Genomic DNA, 26,153 nt, shown 5'->3' on the forward strand with positions numbered 1-26,153 from the left:
ATGCGCGCAGCCGTTGCGACAGACAATTGAATACTTTTTCTCAAACGAGATGGAAGGGAACTGACATGCTGAAGATAAGCTAGCAGCCGTGAGAAAGATGATGATATTATAAAAAGACAGTTTCTTTGTTCAAGTTCCTGGGATAGACTCACTAAAGTCAAAGGTACCTCGGCATTTCTTAAACAGATACTACTATCCAATAATAGTATGATCCAAAGCTTACAGCTCTACATGATTCACTACATACCTCTTACTACTACAAGTAGGTACTTCCCCTGCCCCGATTAGATAAGCCGGTCTATACCAAGTGAATGCATTTCCCAAACGCTTCCAAATGCCGCCGGGATTCCTCCACCTCCGACTATAGCGGGATCCCCCCGCTTCCTCGCCATCTTTCGCCTCCGTCAGAGACATATAAATACCTGTCTTGATCTCGGGGATTTCAACTTGATCATTGAGCATTCCAGCTTTTCTCTATTTTACCTACCTCACAAAGAGTTTTGATCGAAATCATGACAATGACCCCAACCACCCAGACCGAAGACCACTTCAATGGATGGCCCAACGTTCAAGGCGTGAGTGATTCTTTCTCGATTTACACACTGGCGGGACTAATTTGACTCCAGTTTGATGCAAACTTCGAAGTCAAGGAGCCGGTTGAACTCGCAGTCGAGGGGAATTTCCCTGCCTATACGGCTGGTACACTGTATCGGACCGGTCCAGGAAAATACAAGGTCGACACCGAGCAGGGCACGACGCTCGAGTTAAGCCACTGGTTTGATGGATACAGTCAAACCCATCGCTTCCAGCTGGTCGCCCCAGACGGCGACCAACCCCTCCGCGTCTACTATAACTCTCGCTTCTCGACCGACCTCCTGATCGAACAGACCCGCAAGTCCGGCAAACAGAGATCGATCACCTTTGGTCAAAAGCGCGACCCATGCAAGGCCGTCTATGACAAGGTGCAGACCGAATACGAGCCCGCCGACAAGTCCGAGTTCCCTCATCCCGCCGCCGTGAACGTGGGCGTCACCTTATCAGTCAACATGCCGGGACTCGGGGCCAAACCCGGTGACGGTGACCGCTGGGACACTGCCACGGGGATCAAGAGCCTGTGGGCTAAGACCGACTACAACCTCTACAAGCAGCTAGACCCTGTATCCCTGGAGCCCATCGGTCTGGCCCGCCAGCAGAACCTTCATGAAGACCTGTCGGGCATGGAGACCGCCTCCCACGCTCGCTCAGACCCTAAGACCGGCGACGTCTTCAACTACAACCTCGCCTTCCTCCCCGAGCCCACGTATCGCGTCTTCCGCATCTCCGCCTCGACCGGCCAAACCACGATCCTCGCGACCTTCCCTGCCACGCCCGCGTATCTGCACTCCCTCTTCCTCACTCAGGACTACGTGGTCCTCTGCGTCTGGAACGCACACCTCGACGTGTCCACCTTCAACACGCCCCAACACAGCTTCCTCGACGCAATCCAACCGTTTGACGCCTCCGAGCCATCCGTGTGGTATGTCATCGACCGCCAGGGTGACCAGGGACTGGTAGGCATATACCGCGGGCCTCCATTCTTCAGCTTCCACACCATCAACGCCTGGCAGGAGCCCTCATCGCCCACCCATCAAGCAAACAGCGACAGCGACAAAGACACCGACAAAGACACCGACATCGACATCGTCGCCGAGCTGGTCATGTTCGACAACACCGACTTCCTCTTCTCCCTGTACTACGAGAACCTCCTCTCCAACAGCCCTGTCGCCAAATCCCGCCTCGCCCAAGGCCGCACCGAAACCACGCGCTCGACCATTGCCCGCTTCCGCCTCCCTCTCATTCCATCCACCACCACCACCACCACCACCTCCAGTCCCCCGCCGCAGAAGGCCATTCTCGAACGCAGCACCTGCAAGCCCATCTCCCCCGAACTCCCCACCATGAACCCCCACTACGTCACCCGCCGCCACCGATACACCTACTCCGTCGGCGGCCGCGGCGAGTCCACCTTCTTCGATTGCCTCATGAAGTTCGACAGCGACCACCCGGACAGTCCCCAGATCTGGGCCCAGCATGCACATTCCCCCGGGGAGCCGATCTTCGTGGCGGACCCCAACGGCACCAACGAGGATGACGGGGTGCTGTTGAGTGTCGTGCTGGACGGGCACGCAGGCAAGAGCTATCTCTTGTGTCTGGACGCGCGGGATCTGTCCGTGCTGGGCAGGGCGGGGGTGGATGGGCCCGTGGGGTTTGGGTTTCATGGACAGCATGTACCTGTTGCCGGTGGGGCGATTCCCACGGGCGACTACTAATTGTGGATTGGATGAGTTGAATCATCTGATGCTGGGTTGGGAAGGTTGGCTTTAATGTGTTGTGTGTCAGGCTGTTTTCGGGTTTTATTCTGCTCTCCTCTGCTCTGAATTGCTCTTCCGTCTGTCTCTGTAATATGCTCCAAATTGTTTCATAATCGATTCATACCTAGGTTATAGTCATTCTGCGGGAGTTGATAATACTACTGCGTTGTGTTCAAGAGCGTGAGTGAATGGTTTCTATTATCGTATTTAGCGGAGATCTACGTGGTCTCCTTCCTTTATTCACAAGCCAGCTCCAACTGAGATGGTAGTAGAAAGGTCTTGAGTCAGTGAACATGCATTTTATCTAGTTATGCTGAAGATATCGCTTGGACCCCCAGATCGGTCCGCTTCAACCCACAATAACCGCCAAGCCATGCTACATCGCATCCAAGACAGTATACACTAACAATCAGACGCCAGTTAGACATCCAGCACTCAACTTCATTTCGAGCCAGGAAATAGCAGGGGTAGAACAACCCACACTCCCGCCTACATACAAACCAATCAGCCAACAAAGACCTCCACCAGGACCTCATTACTCCAACCAGGCTTCAATCCCATCTCCTTCCACGCCGCCAGCACATCCACCGCTAAAACCCTGGCACTGGCCTCCTCCTCCTCCTCCTCCTCCTTCTCCCCCTGGGAGATACCCTCCTTCCAGACGGTCCGCCGCGGCACCGGCTTCCCCAGGATCGTCACCATGACATTCGCGTCGATATCCCAGTCCGGCAGGTCAGAGAAATACAGCCCCAGTGTCCCCAGCGCCTTGAGGTTGATGTCCGCCCGGAGACGTCCGTTGTCCTGCACGTAGAGGTCCGAGTTGACGATCGCGGCGGCGCCGGTCATTTTGCCGAGTAGGCCTAGGACTGCGACTTTCGTGGTGCTGCTGGTGGTGGTGGTGGTCAGGTGGTGGTCTCCGGGGGTAGGGGCAGGGGGGTTGTGCCTGCGCGGCAATCCGAACGAGTACGTCGGGTACGCGGTGAGGATCTCCCAGCCCCTGTGCTTCACTTCCACAGAAACCAAGGCCTTCGTGTCGGAGATACTCAGATTCTCGGCGATCCTGCCGCTGGTGTGGGCGCGCACGATATACTCGCCCGTGGAGTCCGGGTGCACGCCGGGGAAGTCGAGCAAGTTGACGACCGACGTCCGGTCGGCGCTGGAGATGTTGAAGAAGCCTAAGATGCCGCTGCCGGTGCGGGCCCAGCCGGTGTATGTGCCCACGCGCAGGACGTGGCCCTCGTTGTAGTCGTGGTATATGTCCAGCGTGCGGCCGATCAGCCCCGGCCGAAGGATCACGGTGGCCCCGTGCACGGTCGGAGCGGTCATCTGGTCGATGATCGCGATGTTGTGCTTGCCCGGCTCGTCGGTGATGTAGATGGGGCCCCCGGAGACGCAGCGTGCCGCGGCGTGGAAGCCGGCGTAAGCATGGCTGGTCTGGAACATGTCCCAGTCGGGAACGACGTTCAGGTACCGTGTCAAGAGTGCATTGTGGGCATTGCAGAAGACGTGCCACGGATGGGATGATTCGATGTTGGGGAAGAAATCGTCCGAGTTGCGGAGAGGGATGGTCGGTTTGTTTGTTGGCAGCTGGGAGTGGAATATTGCCTGGGGTATCATCGACATGCACGAAATTGCTCTCGTGCTAAAGTGCTTCAATGTGGAGATGGACCAGGCATCCAGATACGGATTGATGAATCTTCTGCGCTCCGTTGGATCTTTGATGAGATCGAGGAAGAATTGCGCGTCGGCTTTGACTGAGTCGACACCGATGGACGCGAGCCAATTGTAAAAGTCGTCGTAGAATCGCTGGATATCATCGGGGTCGATGGCCAATATCGACCCTCGGTCAAAGGCGTGCGCAATCGCGCCCCTTGCGGCTGGGTCGGTGATTTCTATTCTCTTTGTCTTGTATCTCTTTGCGAGTTCACCATCGGGGGAAATGCCGCCCCAATAGCCGAGCATGGCATGCCAGACTGCGATATGATCAATGTTCGGGTGAGTACTCCGGATCTTTTGAATCGTCTGCTTGAAGCCCTTAGGAAAAGCATCGGGATTGCCTTCGAACTGTTTCCATCCTCTCCTGAATTGAGACTCATCCTTGTCTAAGGTCTGCCAGTTATCATCAATGATCAGGTTGGCTATCTTGATGCCATGCGACTTCAACGAATCCAGCCCACGAAGAATTTTCTCCTCCGTCAGGTCCTGTCCAAGTCCGTTCCAGGTACAGTACGTCAAGCCATCGAACCATTCGGCGAGCCATTGAGCTTTGACATCCTTCTCGACCAGCACTATATCATCCCCGGGCGGAGACACTGGGGTGGGCACACGCGGCGATTCAGTCTGCTCAGCAAAAGGGCGTACTAACTTCCGAGCCTCGTAGATAACAGCACTCATGGCCACCTCAAAATCATGTGCAGCGGAAGCCAATACTTGAAACTTGGATTCCTGCAGGTTGTCGTTCTTAGACTTGACCACCACAGCTCCGTTGTCATCGGACCCAAATAAAGTCAAAACATTATCCAGCCCTGACACCCCTAAGAGAACAACATGAACCCCATCCGTCCGCAGAAATGAACACAAAATTGCATCTTCGCTCAACGCGAACTTTCCCTTCCCATGCCTTGGCCCAAGCCACGGGCTCCAGATCCGCACCAGGGCGAAGTACCGCACGACGGAAGCCGGCACCCCGAGCGTCGACGTCGTCAAGCCAGACTGACCCTCCTGCGCCGCAGTGATTGACCCAGTAACACGCCAGAGCTTCGATCCGGGCGCTTCGCTCCTGCATGATTGTACATCGACATGCGCAGAGAGACTCTCAAAGTAAGCGGAAAAATCCTCCGCCGACGCTGGTTCGTCCGAGTCAAAACTCCGCGTCTCGGAAGGGAAGAGAATCTCCCCGTCGCTGGTGTGTTGCTGCTGGTTGACCCACTGCCATTCGGCATCGGGATTGACTCGGTACCTCACGGTGAACTGAGCATGCCTGGCATGTGTAGGCGACCCGATCTCGCCGGAGAAGACGTTACGGAAGTAGTGGTACTCGTCGGCATTGCTGTTGAGGAGTGGTGCAACAGAGGAGTCGCATCTCTGGAGCGGCAGTGCAGTCCAGTCTCCATCATCGGTGATATTGTGCCATACGTGAACTTCCCAGGGTTGAATAGGGAATGTAGTGCTCGACTCCAGAACCACCGTAAAGCGAAACTAGTGCTTGTTAGTGTTCAGATCGGTAATTCTTGGATGTTCTCATTGGAAGCTTACCGGCTCAGCACCCTTGGGACAAGTTATCTGACCTAAAGGTGGATAGCTTGTTACTCGAGCGAACAAGCTCATCTGCGCTGGTCGGATGAACTTGACCTGGGACTTCTTGATATACTTGGGATCGGGCCCGCAAATGGGGAGAGTCGATCTATATCTGGTATCGGACTGCATCGAGTACTACTTATGACAGCTTGAATTAAGGTATTGTGCGAAGACCTTGGCTAGGAGTGGGTTCAATACTGGAAGTGGCCCTGGATGAGTCCAATACACGGCAATGTCTGGATTCATGAAGGAAGATGGCGCGAAGGCAAGGAAGGATAATGCGGAGGTGGAGACGGAAGCTCCGAATGATGAGGTGGCGATGCGGTGAGGGGAAACTAAGCTTACTTAAGGTATCAATGCATGCTTGGATTACACAATAATTCTCATTCTTTAACTAATGAATTATACGTTTAGTTACTCATACACTCGTTTTAGATTTTGTAGCCGTGGACGTGATTCACTCGATCTTGATGGTCAACTTTCCGAAGTGCTTCTGGGCCCACTGTTCATTCCGTTAGCGACGATTCAACCACACTCAATCCAAGCAATTACTAGCTTACCATGTACTCATAGGCCTCCTTCGTCTTCTCCAGAGTGAAGACTTGCTCGTCCACAACCGGGTGAATGTCATTGGCCTCAATTGCCTTGACCATATCGTTCATCATGGCCTTGCTGCCAACATAGATACCCCGCACCGTGCAGATGTTGCTCAGAGTCGCGAGAACCGGAGGCTGCGACTTGGGGTCGGCACCTCCCACAAATCCAATGATGCTGATCACACCCTCGTACTTGATGCACTTGAAGCTCTGTTCGAGGGTGCCGCTACCGCCGACCTCGACGATGTGATCGACACCGACGTTATCAGGAGTGAGGCTACGGGCAACCTCACCCCAGTTGGGCTCGGTCTTGTAGTTAATGACGTGATCGGCGCCCAGCTGCTTCAGCTTCTTAGCCTTCTCGTCCGATGAGGTAGTAGCAATAACCGTGGCACCAGCGGCTTTGGCGAACTACATGTGGTCAGCTTCTCAAAAAAGAAATCTCATGCTCGAGAAAATACCCACCTGCAAGGCGAACATGCTGACGCCGCCAGTTCCCTGCACCAACACGAATTGTCCAGGCACCAGAGGTCTAATGCCATAGAGGGCGTTCCAGCTGGTGAGCGCTGCGCACGAGAGAGTGCTGGATTCAAGGTAGTTCAGGTTTCTCGGGGCTCTGACAAGGCCGTTCTCGTTGAAAACTCCATACTGACGCAGAGTGCCGTCAATCACTCCACCAAGGCCAGAGCTGGTGCCTTTCGGGTCGATGGGATCGTACTGGTGCAGCTGATTGAAGAGGGTGACGACCTTGTCTCCTTTCTTGAACTGCGAGACCTTGGACCCAATCTCAACGACCTCACCGGCACCGTCGGAGCCAGGCACCACCGGGAATTTGAGAGGGAAGGGATAAGTTCCCTGCAGGAATCGTCCGATCATTAGTTCATGGTACAATAGCATCACAATGAAGCCAACCCCGTATAATGCGGCCATACCTGAGGGATGATCAGGTCACGGTAATTCAGCGAGGCAGCGTGAAACTTCACGAGAACCTCGTTCTCGCCCACCTTGGGGACAGGCGCATCGGCGAACTTGAGGGCATTGAAGCCATCCTCCTTGTTCTGGACGGTCCACTGCTTCTGAGTCGAGGGAGCCATATTGTAGAAATGAGGTATCTGAAGTGAGCAAATACAATGATCGACAGTTTCTGGAGGTTCACCGGCACTGGAGAAATCTGCCGGTGGGGGGAGGTATTTATATGGAGAACCATTCTGTACGGTTGACGTAAGAGGGCGAGCTCCACCACAACTGGAGACGTATGATTAATCAGTCATGAAAGTCATACTTGAAGCATTACCCTTCCAAAACGGTCCGACAACCGCCCGAGACGGAGACATTTTGCTTGTCTGGCGAATCAGTGGTCGCGAAACTCTTGCAACATGGATCTTCATTGCTGAGAAATATGAGACGATCTTGGAGGAGAGCTTCAAGACGAGGCGCGGGAGAGTGGGGATCGTCCTCCATCGTCGAGTTTTCTAGAACGCCCGGGTGAGGGGCACTGCAGCCGGTCATGCCGGATAACAGATACATGTTAAGGCTATCGAAACACAGGCAATTAGCGATTATCACAGAAAAAAAGATGTAGGGCCATGAACTGAGGTCCAGCGCCTCAAGACAAATGGAGCAAAGAAAAAGAAAAGAGAATGGCATGCAGAAGGAAGTCTGCCCCACCACTCAAGTTAAGGTTCGTCGCTCTCTCGCGCCAACTGCATTTATTGCTTGCAAACTCGGCCGCAACAGCCCTCTTGAAACGGGACGTACCTAGAATTGTGTAGTTGTAACTCTTGAAGTTGCATTGTGACTGCAAAGGCTATTATGGGTTCTTTTTGGCGGGGCAATTGTAGCTCAATTATCACTCTGTACTTCGGAGTATAGTCAGTACAGTGACGGCCTCCGAATCTCACTTCATTTCCCATTGTGTGAACTGTGGCATTCACAGAGTACATGCACGGGACTCACTGACGAGAAGAAATGGCGCAATCCTTGTTGTGCAGGATGAATATCGATCAAAACATCCTATTGTATCGGCAGTGGTGCGAAGATGAAGATCGGTGCGCACACCGCGGGACGAAGATGACAGATGGAGGGGTAACTAACTAAGTAGTAATTACTGCAATCATTCTAGCCCAATCCTTCCGTGGAGTGAGATTAATTATATTGCACCATCTACCCTCCCCTCTACTCCGTATAGTCATTGAGAATCTTCCCCACCTCCTCCAACAAAATGTCTCTCGGGCGCACCTTTAAGCTCAACTCTGGCTACGAAATCCCCGCAGTGGGACTGGGTACCTGGGTACGTGTCGATAGCTCCGACATCACAGAGTTAAATTTGACAATTCCAGCTGTCCAAACCACACGAGGTGGAAGACGCAGTCGAGGTGGCTTTGCGAACAGGATACCGTCATATCGACGGTGCCGTTATTTACCGGAATGAAAACGAGGTTGGCAAGGGCTGGAAGAAGTCGGGCGTGCCACGGGAACAGATCTTTGTAAGTCTTCGGATCTTCGAACTAAATAATCCTCGACTGATTCGGACGACTCCTAATGCATGGTCAACCAGCTCACGAGCAAACTGTGGAACACACATCATCGCCCCGAGCATGTGGAACAACAACTCGATAAGACCCTGGAAGATCTCCAGACTGACTATTTGGATTTATACCTGGTGCGATATCTCCCTTGCTCTCATCGATGGACGCTATTGCTGAAAGATGACAGATCCATTGGCCCGTTTCGTTTGAGTATGCCGGGGAAGACTTGAAGCCAATCGACCCGATCACCAAACGATTCAAGATAGCCGATGTCCCTATCGCGGAGACCTGGAGAGCCATGGAGAAGTTGGTCAAGTCAGGCAAAGTCCGCAGTATCGGAGTGAGCAATTTCACCCAGGAGCATCTCGAGGAGCTCCTGCAGACTGCGGAGATTCCTCCGGCCACCAACCAGATTGAGGCGCACCCTTATCTGCAGCAGCCAGAGTTGACTCAGTATCTCAAAGACAAGGTAAATGCCCGGTGCTTGACCTCACCTTGCGAGCATTGCTAATCCACTGCAGGATATCCTCCCAATCGCATACAGCCCTCTTGGTAACAACCTTGCTGGTCTTCCACGGTAGGCTCACTGCCCCTGATGTTCCAGCGTCGTCCTGTACTAAAACAAACAGTGTGATTGATGACCCTTTCGTCAAGGAGCTGGCGAAATCGCTGAACAAGGAACCCGCCTCATTACTGATCTCTTGGGCCGTACAACGTGGGACTGCCGTGCTGTCCAAGAGTGTGACACCCTCACGGATCAAGAGCAACTTCGAAGGTAAAGTACATCCAACTTTGCAAGCAAAATGATCGTATCCCGGTCTGACTCGCCGGGCTGTAGATTTCATCATCCCGGAACCAGTTTTCGAGACACTTAATAGACTGGATCGCCACTTGCGAGTTGGAGTCCCGTTCCAGTGGGGTATAGATGTCTTCAAAGAGGTAGGAGCCGAAGAGATTGAAAGGCGCGCGGAGGAGTTCGCTGCGAAGCAAAGGCAGTAGCGTGAACGATCAGCAGGACTGCCAGTGGTGTGGTGTTTGTAGTCAAAGCAAGTGGGGAATATATTGCGGCACAGGCGCCAGCACACCCAAAGACATGCTTCTTTTCATGGTGACATGAATTCGTCAAAGCGAGGGAAAAAATATATAAACAAAGTCTGCCCTCGATTAGCACCACTTGGACGATGCCACAGGTGATTGAAAGGAAGGTGGTGCAGACATGCATGCAGCACGGAACTAAACCAGCAGCAGCAGAGTATAACCCCATCCGAAGTGCACACCCCAAGTCAAAATCCCTCAATCCCGAGATTAACCACCACCACGCAGCTTCAAAACACCCTATCCCAGTCCATAAATAGAAGACTCTACCCACATCCAACATCTCCTCCACTCACCCTGTAGATTGCAAACACATAACCTTTCACGTTCAATCGTGATGCCCACATCCACCCACTCCCACCGTATAAGCAAACCGCCCAGCAAACGGGGGTCCCGACGCGCATCACGCAAGACAAGCCAGCCAGCAACTCCACCTCTGCAGACCACACGTCAGCCAGAGCAACCCAGTAAGTCTCCCCAATTTCTCTGTTTTAGTTGCAATTGTCTGTATTGCACAACCGCAAACAATATTAAACCCCATTCCCCCCAGCGACCCCCACAAATGAACCCCTAGTCGAACGCACCAACAGCCTTTCCCTGGAGGAATTCACTCGCCTCTACGTCCAAAATGAAGATCTAGGCATTACAAATGGCTCTTCAAGCCCCGACGGACCACATCCACCTCCACCCTCATCATCCGAACAACAGCAACAGCAACAGCAACAGCACCAGTACAAAATTGACATCTTCACCGCATCAACCATCCCAGACCCGCTCTTCGAGCAATGCTTCCATCTCATCGAGACGACCTCTGCAGAGGCATACCGAGCCTCCTCGATTGGATGGTCGCCGCCCAAGAAGCGCAAGGAGATGAAGCTGCCAGACATGAAGTACCTGGTTCTTCGGCGCGCCACCACCAGTGGGAGTGGTGCGGCGGACGTCGCTGACGACGCGGACACGACTTTTAACGTCCTGGGTTTCCTCTCGTTCATGGTCACCTACGAAGACGGGTTTGAAGTCGTCTACTGCTACGAGGTGCATTTGTCGGCCGCGGTGCAGCGGCAAGGGCTGGGGGCGCAGCTCATGCGGGTGTTCCTGCGGATCGGGGAGCGGGTGGGCATGCAAAAGGCCATGTTGACGGTCTTTCGGGCCAATGGGGCGGCGATCCGCTTCTACGAGCGGCTGGGGTTCGAGGTCGATGAGAGCTCGCCGCGGCCGCGCAGGCTGAGGAATGGGACGGTTAAGGACCCGGATTATCGCATCTTGTCGCGGGTTTATAGAAGAGAGTGACGAACCACAAATCAAAAATACACGACTGATATAGTCTACCTAAAAAATAGTGGAAATAATTTACACCTGCTTCACATCTTTCCCCCGTACGTCGGGGTTGTCGTACTCCCATTCGTCGCGGAGGGCGGCAAAGATGGTATCCGCCAGCAAGATCGAAAGTCCTAAGCTCCAGACGAGAGTAATAGCGTAGAAGAAATTGGCGTTGCCTGAGCCGGCGTAGATCCACAGGTGATAGAACGCCGGGCCGAGAAGCGTGGCATAGAGCAACGCCGAGACGGCGAAAAAGGTATAGCGCATCACTGTGCATCGTTAGTGCTGAAAATTAGAACACACCGCGGATGCATTACTTACAAGGGAAGAGGTGTCGATAGAGCGGAAGAAGTGCAAAGTATAGCGACGCATCAGAAATGCTGGGATAGGGCTTGAAGACAGCAAAAATCCCGAGCAGGGAGCTCAGCACAAATAGCGGTTGTCTGCGCAACCGAATCGTCAGACCGCCCATGTAGGAGGCCAGGTGTAGCCAGAAGACACCGAGGAAGAATTCGCGGAACGAGTCGAAAATCTCGATGAAGAAGTACCACCACAGGCCGACATTGGGCGTGAGGTCCGGGACAAGCAACTGAAATCCATAAGTGGCCGAGAGGAACGCTCTAAAGTCGCCAATCAGAAGGGCTGATACTCCAAGCAGGCCAGCAATGCTCAGGAGAAAGACTGCCAAGTGCTGCAGAGCGAAGACGGTCGTGCTGGGGAATGTCTGAGCTGTCTGCGCACGCTGGTCGTAGCACAGAAGCATGAGCGGCATGAAGAGCAGCGCCGGATAGATCGAGAGGTAAGAGGCAAAGCCTAAGGCGAGCATTGAGTTGAAGGCCTTTCCCGTGACAGCACTGGAGATCGCGTGGAGGATTCCCGCCGAAGTGAAGACCGCGGTGGAACGGCCCAGACAGGTTGCGATGGTGAAAGGGTTGAACAAGAAACTGATACCAGAATGTTAATGGCGAAAAATCCTCCAAGTATCCCATTCAGTCTCCATACCATGCTGCAATTGTCACCCCATCCCATCTAATATGCTTGCGTATGGCCGAGTACGAACGCCCCGAGACTGCCCAGCCCGACTCCGAGATTGTGATCAAGGCATTTGCGTTGAGTAGATCGATCAAGGAATATAGCACGACTGTCGGAAGAGGAAAGCCTTGAGAGCTTGGAAGTAAAGAGAATATAGGAAGAAGGAGGGGCGCCTTCACATCGTCAGCCTGGTCATCCGCATGTGGTCGTTACTCGCCGGCCGTACCTGGTGAAAGACGCCTCCGTCATAGGGGGAAACATTGCGAGTGTAAAGAAAGAGACCCTCTTGTACTGCGCATCATTAGCTGCTGTCGAACAGCCTAGCTCGAGCGGATACAGATCACTCACATCGTTTAAAGCTGGTGACGGGCGTTGAGACCTCCACTCTGCCCGTCAACAAGTCGGGGAGCGAAGGGAACAGCACCAGCAGCAGAAGTCGCAGCACAAAAGCACCACCAAAAACGGCAGCCTTTCTGCGATCAACCCCCATCCTGGTTCGTGTCAAGACAAAGAAATCAGATCATGCCGGGAGTGGCATAAACCTTTGACCAGAATTGTAGAGGTAGCTTAGAATCGAAGGCAGATAGTCAGTAGTTGGTCGTGAGTTGTTGTTGGCTTCACGTGCCTGGTTGGCGGACTGGACTGGAACCTCCGCGCATTTCCCTTTTCCGCCGTGCACGGACCAAGTCCGCGCCGCTGCTCCAAAAGAGAAAAGAAAAAAAAAAAAACTTACCAACGATTTTTCTGGTTATCGCATCTACCTTTCAGTCACTCCCCCCTCCATCTTTCACCAATTCCTCATTGCAAAAATGGGTAAAATTAAGAAGAAGGGTTCGCATGCTTTTTCTATATTCTGCGATGTAGTCTGCGCTAACTTCAGACGCAGGAACCTCTGGCCAGGCCAAAAACTACATCACCAGAACGCAGGCAGTGCGCAAACTTCAGATTTCTCTGCCTGACTTCCGTCGACTATGTATCTTCAAGGGTATGACTGACATCTCGGCTGAACCACTTTCTCTATGTGCTTTTCGAGTCCGCTCTCATGCTGACTGCTGTGGTTCTGTCTGACAGGTATCTATCCCCGTGAGCCTCGCAACAAGAAGAAGGCCTCGAAGACTGCGACCCCCAACACCACTTTCTACTACACCAAGGATATCCAGTACCTTCTGCACGAACCTCTCCTCCGCAAATTCCGCGACCAGAAGGCACTTGCGAAGAAGATCGCCCGCTCCCTTGGCCGTGGAGAGGTCGGAGATGCTTCTCGCCTGGAGAAGAACCATGCGCCGAAACTTACCCTCGACCATGTCATCAAGGAGCGCTACCCGACCTTCATCGACGCTCTGAGAGATCTGGACGATGCTCTTTCCCTGCTTTTCCTTTTCGCCAACCTCCCCTCTTCCGCCCACGTTCCCCCCAAGACCATCGCTCTGTGCCAGCGCCTCTGCCACGAGTTCCAGCACTACCTTATCACCACCAACTCTCTGCGGAAATCCTTCCTTTCGATCAAGGGTATCTACTACCAGGCTACCATTCAAGGTCAGGATATCATGTGGCTGGTTCCCTACCGGTTCGTGCAGCGTGTCAACGGCGACGTCGATTACCGCATCATGGCCACCTTTGTCGAGTTCTACACCACCCTGCTTGGCTTCGTCAACTACCGCCTGTACTCCAGCCTCGGTCTCAGATATCCTCCCAAGTTCGATACCCGCAGTGACGAGAATGGTGCGGAGTTGGCGGCTTTCACCCTCGAAGGCCGCTCGGTCGGCGACGCCCCTAAGGCCATCGACTCCGGCAAGCAGGCGAGCAAGTCTGCCACCCAGGAAGTCTCCAGCGACGTGCAGGCCAAGGTAGACAAGGTCATCCAGAGCGCCGGTTTGGATCAGTCCCAGGAGGAACAGTCCGCCGAGACGACAGAGGAGGCGACCGACGCCATCGACAAGTTCGAGCCCGCTGCCCCCGAGGCCGATACCCTGCCCCAACCCGATCTGAGCGGCGAGCAGGCCGGCTCTCTGTTTGCGCCTTTCGTTTTCTACATCTCCAGAGAAGCGCCCAAGGCACCCCTGGAGTTCATTCTCCGAGCTTTCGGCTGCTCCCGTATCGGCTGGGACGCCGTTCTCGGTGACGGAGCCTTCACGCACGACGAGACCGACACGAGAATCACCCATCAGATCGTCGACCGTCCCTCCCTTCCCCAAGAGTCGCTTCCCGCCGTGCCCGCCGCCTCCGCCGAGGGCGCCGTCCAGAAGGTGAGACCGGGTACTCGCATCCCCGGTAGAACCTACGTCCAGCCGCAGTGGGTCTGGGATTGCATCAACGAGGGCAAGCTCCTCCGTCCCGACCTGTACGCGCCTGGCGAGACCCTCCCCCCGCACCTGAGCCCGTGGGTCAAGCCCACCAAGGGATCTTACGACCCCCGTGCTCCTCTGGCTGACCAGGAGGAGGAAGGCGAAGCCGCTGCTGCTGAGGAAGAGGACAGCGACGAGGAGATGGAGGAGGCCGGGGAGGAGGAGGCTGAGGCCGCAGAGGAAGAATCCGAGGCCGAGGAGAGCGACGCAGAGTCGGACATCAACGGTGGCATGGACGTCGCCGGCACCGACGACGACGACGACGAGAGCGAGGAAGAGGAAGCAGACGAGGAAGCAGACGAGGACTTTGGCGGATTCGACGACAACGAGGCCGCTTCCGAGTCCGAGGACGAGGAGGAAGCCGCCCGCACCCAGCACCAGAAGGAGCTGGAGGCCGAGGCCGCCGGTCTCCCCTTCACGTCCGGAGCCACGGGCGAGACGAAGAAGAAGTCGCAGACCAAGAAGATCGCGGCCAAGAAGCGCAAGGAGGAGGAGGAGCTCGAGCGACAGAAGATGATGATGAGCCGCAAGAAGCGCAAGTTGTTGGAGAAGATGATGTACTCGAACAAGAAGAAGGAGGAGGAGGCGGCCAAGCTACGCTCGAAGCGGAGAAAGTTGGAGAAGGCCGGCCAGCAATAAAGGGTCTGGTGCTTAAAAAAGTGGATTTAGACTGATGATATCCTTGCTGGGTATTGGAGATTTTTATTTTGTGTGTTTGGCGTCTTGCATAAGTGATTTGATCGAATGGATTTATCTTTCCTTGTCCTGGTTCGATCCGTATCCACGGATGTTAAGTTGTAGTTGATCAGTGGTCCGACCACCTTTTACCAGCTGTAAGCGATTTACTGTACGCTGCTTGTCTAACACCGCTCAAGAAGACATGACACAACCTCCTACAGACATCTTAAACCCCATTGAGTGTCAACTCGCCGCATCTCTCATTTTATGGCCCAACCCTATCATCACGTGACCTCGACATTTTCTACACCTCACACCCTCACATCCACCACTTGTACCAACTTCCATCCGCCCTCCCCGCCCATAAGGGAGATAATCCAGACCAAATCGGGACAATAATGTATATAGACCAAGCTGGAACTTGGACTCGAAGAAGAAATCCCCAGGAATCCTGATGCTCTCATCCACCTTAAACTTTTTCCGTGACATTCCCGGGTCGAGCTACAAACCAATCAATCGATTCATCCATCACTACCTACTACACTATAAACACAATCACAACCACATTTTACAAGAGCAACAAAACACCACCCACTGAGTGATAACTCTGTGTTACTACACAAAAGAGGGTAACACAATGTCCTCCTCAAATTACTACCCCAGTTCTCCGCGGTTCGCGCCCCCGCAATCTGCTCAGCCATACCAATCTATCTTTGGCGGTGGCGATAGCAGTCAGGACGCGGGGAATGCTTCGGAGTCAGAGCGGGATGCGGATGCTGCTGCTGCTGCTGCTGATGATGATCGTGATGGTGGAGACCTCCTAGATACGATCATGGAGGAGGACGAGCTTCCCCCGCTTGGCGAGACATTCTCAGATGAATCTGATTTCACTTATATGGATAGTGGAGGGGAAGAGTCGGATGATGAGGGGGATGGTGGTCGACGAGGGCGGAGGGCTGCGAAGGCCGGTTTGAAGAGCAAGGAGGATGCAGCGAAAGAAGCTGTCAGGAATGATGCAGTACAAGAACAAACGGACATGCGAATCGCAAAACCAAGGAGGCAACAACAAGCTCCTCGTGCTCCATCTTCGTCGCCCAGTGCTGACGAGTACCGACCCAACCGCTTCCGGGGGCTCGAGTCCACGTGGAGAAAATTGACCGCCGAAGACCGACAGAACGCGCAGGCGTTGATCGATCTCCGGGCACGCGACCTGTCGGCGCATTTGTACAACGCGTATGCGTTGCGGGTGCGAGCAAGGGCGATGGCCAGGCGCGTGGCTGCTGGTGGTCGCGGGCAGGAAACCAGGAACGCCGACGACGAAGAAGAAGAAGTGTTTGCGCCGCCGAAAAGGTGGACGGCATGGCCGATGCCTGCGGCGGAGGTGCCGCGGCCCGGGGAGTTGATCCGACGAGCAGTCGATGATGTCTGGACGCTGCGCCAGCAGCCGGATCCACGGCCGAGTGCTGAGCTGGAGGAATCGCTCATGGCGGTGATGCTCAAGACCGCCAAGGAGAGGTTCAATGCCCGGCAGTGGGAGACGAGACCTGCCACGGACGCCATGACGCCGCGCCGCAGGAGGAAGTCCTCCATGTCGCAGACTGGGACTGGGACTGGCACCCAGGAGGAGAGTGCCGCTGACTGGGACAGTGAGGATATCGAGGAGCAGGAGACGACGAAACCCGTGACTCTACGGCCGGTGGTGCAGGCGGACGATGAGAAGTCGCACATGCAGCTCCGACCGCTAACCAGAAATATCCTCACGCAGTTTGACACGCTGCTCATGGGCCTCTATCGGGCGCGTCAGGGCGATCTCGCGCGAGACGACGACAGCTCCGTCAGCGAATGGCAGACGGACACCGCCAGTGTGGGCTCGGGCGCGTCCTCGGCGCAGTCGCAGAAGAGGAAAGGGAAAGAGAGAAGTCGGTCGCGAGGGAGGAAACGCACGCGGCGGTCCTCGGTGAGTTCGGAATCCAGCGGCCCTCCTCGATCGCAGAGCACTCGCCTCTCCAGCAGCCGTGGTGCTTCCAGCGAGCGCATCTCCTCCCCCGCGACGACGTCCAGTCAGCGCTCGCGCTCGCAGGGTTCGTCGCAGTCGCGCGGCCGCTCCCACAGCAGCGATGGCCGACGCTCCGTCAGCCGAGTCCGGCTTGGGCTGCGGGACTGGAGCGAGGTGCTGGGGATCGCATCCATGACGGGGTTCCCTGCCGCGGTGGTCATGCGGGCCTCTCGCCGGTGCGCGGATCTGTTCGGCCAAGACATGGCATTCCGGACCTTTCACGAAGGCAAAGTCCGACAAGAGGTGGCGGAAGACGGCGCTCTCGGTCCCTGGGAATATGTTGAGAGCGAGTCCGATTCTGAGGCTGATCCGGAAGTTGAGCAGCCTGAACCTGAACCCGAGTCTGTTCCGGTATCACGAGCATCATCCAAAAGACCGCGCTCGCGAGCGACGTCCGTCAAGGGGGGTTCGAGATCCCGAGCTACGAGTGCCTCCGCCGACGACACGGTGCGTCCCAAGGGCAAAGGCGAGCACCGCAAGGCCGACCTGGTGTGTCCCATCCGGAGCTGCGATCGACATCATAACGGGTTCTCTCGCAGGTGGAATCTGAATCAACATCTGAAAACGATGCACCCGAACTATCAGCCGTCACCTTCAGCGAGAAAGACGTCGGCTGCTACGACACCTAAATAGGGAGGACGGTACTGACGAGTGCTGGGCTCTAATGTGTGCACATGCGACTGCCAGTTGTACGGCCACGCCTTTACCATCAAATAATATGCAGCCAACGCAAGCTCTGGTGACATTCCTGTCACGACCATATGACCTACTAGACAGAAACAATCCACCCAAATATCAAGCCCAGAAACAACTTCGGGACCCCTAAGCAAGCCCATTACATCTCTCCCCCCGATGCCAATTCTCTTTCGAAGAAGTGGTATAATTCCACCAAAAATCCAGATGCTGCGGCTCGTCCGGGGGCACCGCACACTCGTCCGCAAACACCGGCAATCCTTGCACAAACTCCGCATACCGCTGCAACGAGCACGAATACCCCGGCCCATCCTGGCACGACCGCAGGGGCACCACCGCCTCGTTCAACACCAGCCGCACGTAGATCCCCGCGGCGCCGAGCGCCGACCCCGCGCTGCAGTTCAGCCGCTCGATGGTCAGCCGGCCGCCCATGGGGATGATGTCGGTGATGCGCCAGTGTTGCTGGAGGTCGAAGGCGACGCGGTCCGTGGGGAGGTCCTGCGGGGGGTTGGCGATGTCGAGGGCGGCGATGATGGGGGAGATGTTGCTGTCGTGGGCACTGTCGGTGTTATGTAGTTAGAAAGGGGGTTATCCGGTCAGGACAGGTGGATGGGGCATGGGGCATGGGGCATGGGGCATGGGTCATGGGTTGCATACAAGTTGAAGAACAAAGATCCTGCTGCTGAGGGACCCTGTTGGAGAAGCGAGAGCGAGGCACTGAGGTAGTTCGCGCCGACAGCGCGGATGTACTTGTTGCCTGGGCTGGACAGTGGATGTCTCAGTAGGTATTACCTAGCGAGCAAGTTTAAAAATTCCGAAGCGGGAGGCCCAACTCACCCGGCGCAATAATAGAAGTTCACATCCCAAATGTACGAGAAACTGACCCATTCGTCCGTGGTGAATACGTCAATCCATTTGGACTCGCTGCGTGCGTTGAGCTCGTACGCCGCCATTGCTATATCGCGTGACTCCTCAGTCAGTCCTATCGTGTGGCTCGAGTACCTGCAAAGCACGGCCATGAAGCATCTCATATACTAACTCATCAGCGTAACGACATCCGACCAACTGAGGTTAAGCCCCTTGTACTGCGCATTCAACCGCTCCGCAGCGGCATCGAACTGCGGGAGACGATACGGATACGCATTGCACTTATCCCGCGCAGTGCTATCATCCTGATGACACGAGGGCGTCAGACTGTCTGCGCCGCGGCTGCTCGACTCCGAGACGAGATTCATAGCAGCCTGCGTGGAGTAATTCTCCTCACCCACAAACCCCTCCCCAAACCGCCTGGCCGTGTCAATGATGCGTTGATACTCCGCCGCGAAAAGCGGAAGCACGAGCGGCGCGCTGCTGCTGCTGCTGTTATTAGTCCAGAGGTGAGCGTAACGTGCACGGTACTGCTGTCCATGAGAGTACGCTTCTGCGAGGCCCGCGTAGGGCCCCGTGAAGGTCTCCGCCTCGTAACAGTCCGAGGGCACATAGTAAGTCCAGTTGCCGCGGAGGAAGTCCAGGTCGCCCTTCCCGGATTCGAGGGATTGGACGGTGCTGTTAACTTTCTTCAGGGCTACCTCGATCGAGGGGCCCTCGCCCGAGGCAGGATATCGTTCGCCGTGGCGCTTCACCATGACTACTTGGTCAACGGTGCATTGCGGGGGCGGGTCGCGGCTGATGCCGTAGGATTTGCGATCGACGTAGGGGCCCCGGATGCCATCATATTTGAGGAAATTGTCGCCGTCGAAGACTTGCTGGGCGATGCGCGTGGAGGGGAATGTGGAGGAGAGGGTGGTTGCGGTGGCTGCTGGGGTGAGGATGAGGGTGGAGATGGAGATCACGACGAGGCTGGGGATCATCCTGTTACAATTATTTGTTTCTCAGAGAGTCAAGTCTTAAGGTGATTGACTTGCAGATCGGTTGAAGAGTGTCTCGCTGTCAATTGTTTGGTCCTCACGTCCTCCCAGACAGAAAGTCTGGGCATCCACGTGAATTGCATTCCAGGCCTATCCAGGCCTATGGAGTCATGCGACAAGGATTGCAGTCTGCATCGCAGGGGATTTTGTTTGACTATTTGGGCGCAGAACATCTGAGACACTGGACTCTCCCTGGAGTCTAGACGATGGGCTTCCCCCCTTGCAGTTCATCATCAAGACTTAAATCTCAGTCCTGAATAGATGCCTCGATTGACTCAGCCGCACTGGTAGCCAGCATCATCCAACTGACATCTGCGTGCAAATCACGCAGCTAGCTGCACCTACACCCACAAAGTGAAGGAGGAATGAAGTGTATAGAACCGAATTAATGTACATGGAGAACAAAAATGCAACAAAGAAAGGAAAGCGCCTAAACCAACCAGTTGGTCGTATCCCATGAATATGCACGGTTCTTCCCAATGTCAAGACCCCGACAGCCTATAGCCCTGTGATCCACGCATCCAACTCTCACCCATGAGAGAGACCGCATACAATGCAAAAGTGTTGTTTTCGTGAGACCTGATTTTCCGCCATCTTCCTCAACGTAGGTAAACCCCCTACTCGAAGTACACACAAGGGTCGTCTCCGAGCTCCTGAGTGAGATAGGATTCATCCCCTCTGGTCTATTTGCCTTGACGCTGCTTGTGCTTGGGGTTCTTCGAACTGTTGGAGACGCTTCGTGTTAGATTCACGAGGTAGAGAGGAGAATTGAGGGCTGAGAGATGCGCTTACCAAATGATATAGACACGGTTCTTTCTCCGCACGGGCTGCGATGAGAGATTCGTTAGCCGGTTATAACCAATCCTGAGAGCCCTTCCGCACTCGCAGTGCACTCCGAATTCCCAAACCCATCTCCGTCGAGCGAATATCCTACCTTGCAACCATCGCACAGCCGCTTGACCGAAGACCGTGTCTTCATCCCGCGGACCTGCTCAATCTGTCTCAACGTCGCGCTAACAACACCCGTCTGCTTTCCGGAGCGCAGTAGACGAAGGCCATTGCTGAAAGGGAGCTTTGCCAATTGCGAGAATGACCGCGAAAGAAGACCGGCGGGTTTGCGGGACAAGGAGGGGAGAAATTGGCGGAGGGCACCGGTCGAGGCGCCGAGCAAAGAGCGGACGGACATCATGTTTGGTCGGAGAGCGGGGTGGAAGGGGATAATTCTACTCCGCTATGTCTTGGATGCAAATATGGAAGCTGTAGCAGAGGATATCGCGGACTTTCGAACCCCCAAGGTGCGGCCGTTTACTGATCGTCCGGAATCCCTTCGGAGCATTTTAGCCGGCTTTTCTGTTTCGCCGACAGCCGATAGCGGCCACGGATGGTCGCGTTTTGATTGGACGGGGGTTCCGTACAGCTAATCGGTGGCTTCATCTCTAGAACGAGAAAGTTATGCTTTTCTGATAGAACAGAACAGAACATCTAAAATGGAAATGATGTTATTACGAAGTCTATGTACGGAATGATGCCTAGCATACCTACACTAATCAAGAACAAACCTGCTCTATCGACAATATGCCCAATAAAAACGCCAAGGAAACAACAAGACCACAATGAAAAGCCCTCATTAAGCATTCTCGCAAGTCAGCACGAAAAAATATCAGTAATTTAGAAAGAATCTCTCAACCACGAAGGAAGGTGTGATAACTGGGGTTGTCGGTGTGCTCGCTGAAAGGATATCCCAAGTCCTTCAGGAAAGCCTCCAGCTCCTCCTTCTCAGGTTCAGGGCATTGGATACCAGCAAGCACCTTTCCGACATCACCACCGTAGTTGCGGTACTGGAACAAGGAGATGTTCTGGTTGGGGCGAAGAGTGGTCAAGAACTTGGCCAGGGCACCAGGACGCTCAGGGAACTCGAACATGAACAACCGTTCGTTCTGGACGTTGCTACGTCCGCCGACCAAGAAGCGCACGTGTCGCTTGACAAGTTCGTCGTCGCTCAAATCTCTGACGCTCATACCATCCTTTGCGAGTAGAGTCATGATCTTGGCCAAATCATCCTGGCCGGTCAAAGCAGACAAGGAAATACCCATAAGAACATCGGCCGAAGCGTCGTGCGCATATCGGTAGCTGAAAGCAGTGACTGCATGAGGAAGGATGACTTCGACGAGTCTGGCGAATGCGCCCGGTTTCTCGGGGATGTTGACGCTCAGAAGAGCCTCCTTGCGCTCACCCAGAGCAGCACGCTCAGCGACGAATCGCAGACGGTCAAAGTCCATGTTCGCACCAGAAGTGATAGCGCAAAGTTCCCGGTTGGTATCGGGGCTGGGATACATGGTGGCGTACTTCTTGAGACCGGCCAGAGCCAATGCACCGGCCGGCTCAATGATAGACCGAGTGTCCTCAAAGGCATCCTTGATAGCAGCACACGTCTCATCAGTCGAAACCTGGATAATCTCGTCGACGACCTCGCGGGCCAGCCGATAGTTCTCCTCTCCAACAGACTTGACCGCCGCGCCATCGGCGAACAGCCCCACTTCCTTGAGAAACACGCGGGATCCAGAGCCTAGAGACTGAGCCATGGCGTTGGCATCATGAGCTTCAACACCGACGATCTTGACGTGGGGCGCAATGCGCTTGAGATAAACACCGATTCCGGCAATTAGGCCTCCGCCACCAACAGCGCAGAAGACTGCCTCGAGCTTTTGCAGGTTGGCCTGGCGCAGGAGCTCCATACCAATGGTTCCTTGGCCAGCGATCACGTAAGGGTCATCGAAGGGAGGGATGCTGGTAAGACCGTATTCTTGCTGCAGGCGGTATGCTTCGTCCTTAGCCGCGTCGAAGTCTTCACCGTGGAGAACGACGCTTCCGCCCAGGCGGGCCACGTTCAGGTGTTTGATGGCGGGGGTGCCCGAGGGCATAACGATGGTGGCGGGGATCTTCAGGTGACGGGCAGAGTAGGCGACACCCTGCGCATGGTTTCCTGAACCAATTCTACATGAGTCCCTTTGCTGCGTACTCCTGTTGCTGCAGGAAAATACTTACCAGCAGAACAAGCAATAACACCCTTCCACCGTTGCTCGTGTGTCAAGTGAGCCATCTTGTTGTATGCTCCACGAAGCTTGAAACTGAAAACGGGGAGCAAGTCCTCTCGCTTAAGAAGCACACGGCACTCCAGGCGATTGCTCAGGTTAACGGCATGGTGGAGAGGAGTTTCGTCGATAATGTCGTAGACACGAGAGGTTAAGATCAATCGGAGGTACTGTGGATAGCAAACCCATAAGCAAGATGTTCGAGCAGAACGAGTCGAGATTTCAAGGCGCTTACATCAGGATAGCCATTGGGCAGTAGATAGTCGTCGGGGATGCCCCAGTTGTGGGCAGCCAAGTCATCCCCCTTTTCTGAAGCAGGCGTTGCGAGCGCGGACTCAGTCAAGGTGAGATTGCTTACCTTGGCAGAGGCCGGAGTCGCCACGCCGTCTTCATATACTTCGCTGGGCATTTCAAAAGATACAATGTGGGATGATCGCAGAGAATGAACGTGGTGAAGTCAAAAAGCAGAAAGTATGAAATGAAGCGCCAGCACCAGGTGGAAGTAAGATTGAGAGAAAAAGTCGCCGTCGCAATGACTAACTGTGATGGATAAATCAGCCTTTCGATTCCGCGGGGAGGAGCGAAAATTCCGTGATCGGAGCGGAAAAGTTTATGTCATCAAACCCTCACAGCCAGCCCTAAACAATGCAATGTATTCATTGGCATGGCAATAGATATTCAGAAGAAGTGCTATTGAATGATCGTATATTCCACTATTGGACTAAATCAGATGCCTTCTATCATTTCCCGTCCTAGTTACTCAAATCAAACTCCTTTTGCATTGAGCAGACGATTTTCGATCTGTATTGAATATGGGGCAATGTCCCCTCCCCGTGTAAAGCCATGGATGGCTAGTGGACCCTAGAGAACGCAGAGGACAGTCGAAGTCTGAGCCAGGTGGCCAATTATAACGTACCCCCATAGTATGAGAGTCAATGGATTATTAGACTGATCATTTTATACCCGTTTGGCCTACTATGGTCTACGGGTTCTAGCAGCTTGCATTCCTTGAATAATCCAGCGGTCTTGTTGCGCAAGGTTCCTGAATATGGACATGACTAAGGTCTGATCGGAACAGGCTTCTGTTGGTTCAGTTAGTACGACTTATTTGCGATTGCTTGTCGAACTGAGCCGTTGTTGTTGTGGCTTGTATCCTGGCTTTGAAAGAGTTGATTGATGTTTGTTGTTGTGATCATCTACCGGTAAAACTTAGTGCATAGATACGGCCTGATAAGCTTGGCGGGAAGGAAGGCTTTTACTGTATCTTACCGAGTTTTACCGTAATTGCGCGTAAGGTACAATACACAAATTATCTCAAGGTTCGTTGCGACGTCATGTCACCTCTGGCACAATTCACCCATATCACGTCTGCCTTTCCCCCGTATCATCCACGGAGGCAAATTTGAGGCGAAAAGTCTAGACAGTCATTGCCCAGCTTTGACTTATCCTCCTATCCCGGCAGCGGACTGTCTTCTGGAAGAGGTTGCCTGCACTTTACCATCTCATCAATCTCGTTGCAAATCACCACATACTACTATCAAAAATGAGCGAGCCCCTACCTTCCTCGTTTGACGACAACCCGTATGTTCTGAGGCCTTTTCCTTTGTTCTTGCACGGTTGCAGCTGGCAGTGACGTGCTAACAGTCTTTGCGTGTGCAGTCAATTCCAGGAGGAGACTTCGCTGCAGAAGTTCCGCAGGCGGCTCAAGCAAGAACCGCTTATTCCGCTCGGTACGTCACCATGTTTTGCTTTCTTCACCAGTAACTGTCTTCACAAAAAATGTGTCTGACTGGCAGGGTTGATAAACAGGATGTGCGGCCACCTGTTATGCCCTTTACCGGGCTTACCGATCCATGAAGGCGGGCGACTCGCTTGAGATGAATAAGATGTTCCGTGCCCGTATCTACGCCCAGTTCTTCACCCTGATTGCCGTGGTCGCCGGAGGCATGTACTACAAAACCGAGCGCCAGCAACGCAAGGAATTCGAGCAGGTCGTGGAGGCACGCAAGAGCCAGGAAAAGCGGGATGCCTGGCTGCGTGAGTTGGAGATTCGAGACCAGGAGGACAAGGATTGGCGTGAGCGCCACGCAGCCATTGAGGCCGCGGCCAAGGAGGCAGGCCAGAGAAAGCCGACCTCTGAGCAGGACGCTGCTCGTTCGGCCATCGAGCCTTCCGAAGAGAAGTCGGTCGGAGTGTTGACTGCTGTCATGGAGCTATGGTCGAGGCAGAAGTAATCTCACCAAAAGGGGGGAAGTTCTTGCGGTTGTTCGTTCATTTCTGCCAATTAATCTGGGTATCTATCCTTATTGTACATAAAAACAACATTCTCACTGTTCGAGGAAAATGCACACTCTCCGCCAGCTACTCTTTACTGCTCGCACTGCAAATACCAGTTGGTTCAATTAACCCACAATTTGCTCGTCAAGGTATCGCCTCATTGTTTCGAACTCAGCTTTGCCAGTCTGCTTGCTATTAGCATTGAGAGAAATCAACCGACACGGCCAACATACTGAGAGCAGGTATCGAATGTGTTGCTATCCACTATTAGCCAGACATTCGCCTGTTGTACCTGTGCGAAGGACTTACCAAGTCTGTCACCTCGCGGTGCCGTTCAAACTCATTGCGGGCATAGTTGCGCAGCTCATCGCGAGTTGATGAACTAGGGATCGCTTTGATAAAACTTGAGTCAAATCACAAACTAAAGATTAGAAGCAGTCTCAGACGAACAGTTCAGTGCTCTAACTATCTCGCGCCAAAAAGCCAAAACTCTTTGTCTTTGAATGAACTATTGACGGATATTCAAGGTTAGCGAGACACATTTCTTTCGCGGGCTGAAGGGACTACTGACATGATCAAGGCCAATGGTGGATTTTTTGAGCTTGGAGGGCTGAGTCCTAGAGATTGACGCCAGGAGTTGCAATGAAGTCCGCATTGTTTACAGATTGAATCAGCGGCTATCTTTTATGAGAATGACATACGAGGCATGCCTCTATTTGGCCTGGATGGACTGGATGGACTGGTCGGACAATGGGTGGCGGAAGGCAAGGCGGTAAGCATGTTTGGGGGTGCGTATTCGTATGAAACGTTACCCAATGATCCGTAATGTTAATACAGCATTGGTCGGCCTGAGTACTCTTCGCATGGCTCTAGATTGTCTTCTCTA

At 54.0% G+C, this 26,153-nt stretch overlaps 13 protein-coding genes across 13 annotated transcripts; 6 read left to right on the forward strand and 7 right to left on the reverse strand.

The window, feature by feature from the left end:
- The first annotated feature begins 349 nt into the window (after positions 1–349).
- On the forward strand, positions 350–2,525 carry BP01DRAFT_314422 (carotenoid oxygenase family protein). The gene is made up of 2 exons (XM_025572534.1): positions 350–575; positions 627–2,525. Exons 1-2 carry the CDS (start codon positions 513–515, stop codon positions 2,307–2,309), a joined length of 1,746 nt encoding a protein of 581 aa, XP_025433359.1. The 5' UTR covers positions 350–512; the 3' UTR covers positions 2,310–2,525.
- Positions 2,526–2,645: 120 nt separating this feature from the next.
- BP01DRAFT_354567 (putative raffinose synthase protein Sip1) lies at positions 2,646–5,922 on the reverse strand. The gene is made up of 2 exons (XM_025574462.1): positions 5,607–5,922; positions 2,646–5,549 (listed from the first exon to the last, which is right to left on the reverse strand). Exons 1-2 carry the CDS (start codon positions 5,775–5,777, stop codon positions 2,856–2,858), a joined length of 2,865 nt encoding a protein of 954 aa, XP_025433360.1. The 5' UTR covers positions 5,778–5,922; the 3' UTR covers positions 2,646–2,855.
- Positions 5,923–6,011: 89 nt separating this feature from the next.
- Positions 6,012–7,490, reverse strand: BP01DRAFT_354568 (zinc-dependent alcohol dehydrogenase family protein). The gene is made up of 4 exons (XM_025574463.1): positions 7,177–7,490; positions 6,710–7,099; positions 6,209–6,655; positions 6,012–6,150 (listed from the first exon to the last, which is right to left on the reverse strand). Exons 1-4 carry the CDS (start codon positions 7,336–7,338, stop codon positions 6,106–6,108), a joined length of 1,044 nt encoding a protein of 347 aa, XP_025433361.1. The 5' UTR covers positions 7,339–7,490; the 3' UTR covers positions 6,012–6,105.
- Positions 7,491–8,465: 975 nt separating this feature from the next.
- On the forward strand, positions 8,466–9,923 carry BP01DRAFT_335861 (aldo/keto reductase; the record flags this gene model as incomplete). Its single annotated transcript, XM_025573221.1, has 7 exons — positions 8,466–8,534; positions 8,584–8,730; positions 8,802–8,906; positions 8,960–9,241; positions 9,294–9,349; positions 9,402–9,547; positions 9,611–9,923. 7 exons carry the CDS (start codon positions 8,466–8,468, stop codon positions 9,769–9,771), a joined length of 966 nt encoding a protein of 321 aa, XP_025433362.1. The 3' UTR covers positions 9,772–9,923.
- A 281-nt stretch (positions 9,924–10,204) lies between these two features.
- BP01DRAFT_414286 (N-terminal L-serine N(alpha)-acetyltransferase NAT4) lies at positions 10,205–11,157 on the forward strand (the record flags this gene model as incomplete). Its single annotated transcript, XM_025579047.1, has 2 exons — positions 10,205–10,334; positions 10,418–11,157. 2 exons carry the CDS (start codon positions 10,205–10,207, stop codon positions 11,155–11,157), a joined length of 870 nt encoding a protein of 289 aa, XP_025433363.1.
- Positions 11,158–11,190: 33 nt separating this feature from the next.
- BP01DRAFT_389924 (GPI-anchor transamidase subunit GAB1) lies at positions 11,191–12,820 on the reverse strand. Its single transcript, XM_025577957.1, has 5 exons — positions 12,568–12,820; positions 12,446–12,510; positions 12,190–12,392; positions 11,509–12,131; positions 11,191–11,456 (listed from the first exon to the last, which is right to left on the reverse strand). The coding sequence occupies exons 1-5, from the start codon at positions 12,707–12,709 to the stop codon at positions 11,218–11,220; spliced, it is 1,272 nt and encodes a 423-aa protein (XP_025433364.1). The 5' UTR covers positions 12,710–12,820; the 3' UTR covers positions 11,191–11,217.
- Positions 12,821–12,965: 145 nt separating this feature from the next.
- Positions 12,966–15,349, forward strand: nop7 (mRNA-binding ribosome synthesis protein NOP7). Its single transcript, XM_025574464.1, has 3 exons — positions 12,966–13,050; positions 13,106–13,204; positions 13,291–15,349. Exons 1-3 carry the CDS (start codon positions 13,029–13,031, stop codon positions 15,201–15,203), a joined length of 2,034 nt encoding a protein of 677 aa, XP_025433365.1. The 5' UTR covers positions 12,966–13,028; the 3' UTR covers positions 15,204–15,349.
- Positions 15,350–15,879: 530 nt separating this feature from the next.
- Positions 15,880–17,931, forward strand: BP01DRAFT_291292 (uncharacterized protein; the record flags this gene model as incomplete). Its single annotated transcript, XM_025571645.1, has 3 exons — positions 15,880–16,180; positions 16,244–17,199; positions 17,236–17,931. 3 exons carry the CDS (start codon positions 15,880–15,882, stop codon positions 17,929–17,931), a joined length of 1,953 nt encoding a protein of 650 aa, XP_025433366.1.
- Positions 17,932–18,031: 100 nt separating this feature from the next.
- Positions 18,032–19,908, reverse strand: BP01DRAFT_354573 (histidine phosphatase family protein). Its single transcript, XM_025574465.1, has 4 exons — positions 19,031–19,908; positions 18,829–18,946; positions 18,649–18,753; positions 18,032–18,550 (listed from the first exon to the last, which is right to left on the reverse strand). The coding sequence occupies exons 1-4, from the start codon at positions 19,839–19,841 to the stop codon at positions 18,121–18,123; spliced, it is 1,464 nt and encodes a 487-aa protein (XP_025433367.1). The 5' UTR covers positions 19,842–19,908; the 3' UTR covers positions 18,032–18,120.
- Positions 19,909–20,258: 350 nt separating this feature from the next.
- BP01DRAFT_354574 (50S ribosomal protein L36) lies at positions 20,259–21,106 on the reverse strand. The gene is made up of 3 exons (XM_025574466.1): positions 20,833–21,106; positions 20,691–20,725; positions 20,259–20,621 (listed from the first exon to the last, which is right to left on the reverse strand). The coding sequence occupies exons 1-3, from the start codon at positions 21,085–21,087 to the stop codon at positions 20,582–20,584; spliced, it is 330 nt and encodes a 109-aa protein (XP_025433368.1). The 5' UTR covers positions 21,088–21,106; the 3' UTR covers positions 20,259–20,581.
- Positions 21,107–21,390: 284 nt separating this feature from the next.
- On the reverse strand, positions 21,391–23,542 carry BP01DRAFT_354575 (threonine dehydratase, biosynthetic). Its single transcript, XM_025574467.1, has 3 exons — positions 23,226–23,542; positions 22,944–23,160; positions 21,391–22,881 (listed from the first exon to the last, which is right to left on the reverse strand). The coding sequence occupies exons 1-3, from the start codon at positions 23,397–23,399 to the stop codon at positions 21,581–21,583; spliced, it is 1,692 nt and encodes a 563-aa protein (XP_025433369.1). The 5' UTR covers positions 23,400–23,542; the 3' UTR covers positions 21,391–21,580.
- An 804-nt stretch (positions 23,543–24,346) lies between these two features.
- rcf1 (respiratory supercomplex assembly factor RCF1) lies at positions 24,347–25,357 on the forward strand. Its single transcript, XM_025574468.1, has 3 exons — positions 24,347–24,571; positions 24,650–24,720; positions 24,800–25,357. The coding sequence occupies exons 1-3, from the start codon at positions 24,534–24,536 to the stop codon at positions 25,222–25,224; spliced, it is 534 nt and encodes a 177-aa protein (XP_025433370.1). The 5' UTR covers positions 24,347–24,533; the 3' UTR covers positions 25,225–25,357.
- BP01DRAFT_354578 (LYR motif-containing protein 2) lies at positions 25,245–25,976 on the reverse strand. The gene is made up of 5 exons (XM_025574469.1): positions 25,839–25,976; positions 25,718–25,775; positions 25,577–25,659; positions 25,501–25,524; positions 25,245–25,452 (listed from the first exon to the last, which is right to left on the reverse strand). Exons 1-5 carry the CDS (start codon positions 25,920–25,922, stop codon positions 25,393–25,395), a joined length of 309 nt encoding a protein of 102 aa, XP_025433371.1. The 5' UTR covers positions 25,923–25,976; the 3' UTR covers positions 25,245–25,392.
- Between the last annotated feature and the right edge of the window lie 177 nt (positions 25,977–26,153).

Source organism: Aspergillus saccharolyticus (assembly GCF_003184585.1).
Source record: "Aspergillus saccharolyticus JOP 1030-1 unplaced genomic scaffold BP01scaffold_7, whole genome shotgun sequence".
NCBI classification, from domain to species: domain Eukaryota; kingdom Fungi; phylum Ascomycota; class Eurotiomycetes; order Eurotiales; family Aspergillaceae; genus Aspergillus; species Aspergillus saccharolyticus.

Excerpts from the sequence above, each read along its gene's own strand:
- BP01DRAFT_314422 (XM_025572534.1), top strand. The coding sequence starts at position 513 with ATGACAATGACCCCAACCACCCAGACCGAAGACCACTTCAATGGATGG. Across the intron at positions 576-626 it reads GATGGCCCAACGTTCAAGGC|TTTGATGCAAACTTCGAAGT; the intron begins GTGAGTGATTCT and ends ATTTGACTCCAG.
- BP01DRAFT_354567 (XM_025574462.1), bottom strand. The coding sequence starts at position 5,777 with ATGCAGTCCGATACCAGATATAGATCGACTCTCCCCATTTGCGGGCCC. Across the intron at positions 5,550-5,606 it reads GTCCCAAGGGTGCTGAGCCG|TTTCGCTTTACGGTGGTTCT; the intron begins GTAAGCTTCCAA and ends AACAAGCACTAG.
- BP01DRAFT_354568 (XM_025574463.1), bottom strand. The coding sequence starts at position 7,338 with ATGGCTCCCTCGACTCAGAAGCAGTGGACCGTCCAGAACAAGGAGGAT. Across the intron at positions 6,656-6,709 it reads TCAGCATGTTCGCCTTGCAG|TTCGCCAAAGCCGCTGGTGC; the intron begins GTGGGTATTTTC and ends GACCACATGTAG. Across the intron at positions 6,151-6,208 it reads AGGAGGCCTATGAGTACATG|TGGGCCCAGAAGCACTTCGG; the intron begins GTAAGCTAGTAA and ends CGGAATGAACAG.
- BP01DRAFT_389924 (XM_025577957.1), bottom strand. The coding sequence starts at position 12,709 with ATGGGGGTTGATCGCAGAAAGGCTGCCGTTTTTGGTGGTGCTTTTGTG. Across the intron at positions 12,393-12,445 it reads ACGGAGGCGTCTTTCACCAG|GCGCCCCTCCTTCTTCCTAT; the intron begins GTACGGCCGGCG and ends GACGATGTGAAG. Across the intron at positions 12,132-12,189 it reads GGGGTGACAATTGCAGCATG|TTTCTTGTTCAACCCTTTCA; the intron begins GTATGGAGACTG and ends TTCTGGTATCAG.
- nop7 (XM_025574464.1), top strand. The coding sequence starts at position 13,029 with ATGGGTAAAATTAAGAAGAAGG. Across the intron at positions 13,051-13,105 it reads GGGTAAAATTAAGAAGAAGG|GAACCTCTGGCCAGGCCAAA; the intron begins GTTCGCATGCTT and ends CTTCAGACGCAG. Across the intron at positions 13,205-13,290 it reads TCGACTATGTATCTTCAAGG|GTATCTATCCCCGTGAGCCT; the intron begins GTATGACTGACA and ends TCTGTCTGACAG.
- BP01DRAFT_354573 (XM_025574465.1), bottom strand. The coding sequence starts at position 19,841 with ATGATCCCCAGCCTCGTCGTGATCTCCATCTCCACCCTCATCCTCACC. Across the intron at positions 18,947-19,030 it reads GGATGTCGTTACGCTGATGA|CAATGGCGGCGTACGAGCTC; the intron begins GTTAGTATATGA and ends CACGCGATATAG. Across the intron at positions 18,754-18,828 it reads AACTTCTATTATTGCGCCGG|CCCAGGCAACAAGTACATCC; the intron begins GTGAGTTGGGCC and ends TCCACTGTCCAG.
- BP01DRAFT_354574 (XM_025574466.1), bottom strand. The coding sequence starts at position 21,087 with ATGATGTCCGTCCGCTCTTTGCTCGGCGCCTCGACCGGTGCCCTCCGC. Across the intron at positions 20,726-20,832 it reads GGCTGTGCGATGGTTGCAAG|CCCGTGCGGAGAAAGAACCG; the intron begins GTAGGATATTCG and ends CTCTCATCGCAG. Across the intron at positions 20,622-20,690 it reads AACCGTGTCTATATCATTTG|TTCGAAGAACCCCAAGCACA; the intron begins GTAAGCGCATCT and ends CGTCTCCAACAG.
- BP01DRAFT_354575 (XM_025574467.1), bottom strand. The coding sequence starts at position 23,399 with ATGCCCAGCGAAGTATATGAAGACGGCGTGGCGACTCCGGCCTCTGCC. Across the intron at positions 23,161-23,225 it reads TGCCCAATGGCTATCCTGAT|TACCTCCGATTGATCTTAAC; the intron begins GTAAGCGCCTTG and ends TGCTATCCACAG. Across the intron at positions 22,882-22,943 it reads TGTTATTGCTTGTTCTGCTG|GAAACCATGCGCAGGGTGTC; the intron begins GTAAGTATTTTC and ends GAATTGGTTCAG.
- rcf1 (XM_025574468.1), top strand. The coding sequence starts at position 24,534 with ATGAGCGAGCCCCTACCTTCCTCGTTTGACGACAACCC. Across the intron at positions 24,572-24,649 it reads TCCTCGTTTGACGACAACCC|TCAATTCCAGGAGGAGACTT; the intron begins GTATGTTCTGAG and ends TTGCGTGTGCAG. Across the intron at positions 24,721-24,799 it reads AGAACCGCTTATTCCGCTCG|GATGTGCGGCCACCTGTTAT; the intron begins GTACGTCACCAT and ends GTTGATAAACAG.
- BP01DRAFT_354578 (XM_025574469.1), bottom strand. The coding sequence starts at position 25,922 with ATGCGGACTTCATTGCAACTCCTGGCGTCAATCTCTAGGACTCAGCCC. Across the intron at positions 25,776-25,838 it reads CCACCATTGGCCTTGATCAT|TTCATTCAAAGACAAAGAGT; the intron begins GTCAGTAGTCCC and ends ATCCGTCAATAG. Across the intron at positions 25,660-25,717 it reads GATAGTTAGAGCACTGAACT|CGATCCCTAGTTCATCAACT; the intron begins GTTCGTCTGAGA and ends GTTTTATCAAAG.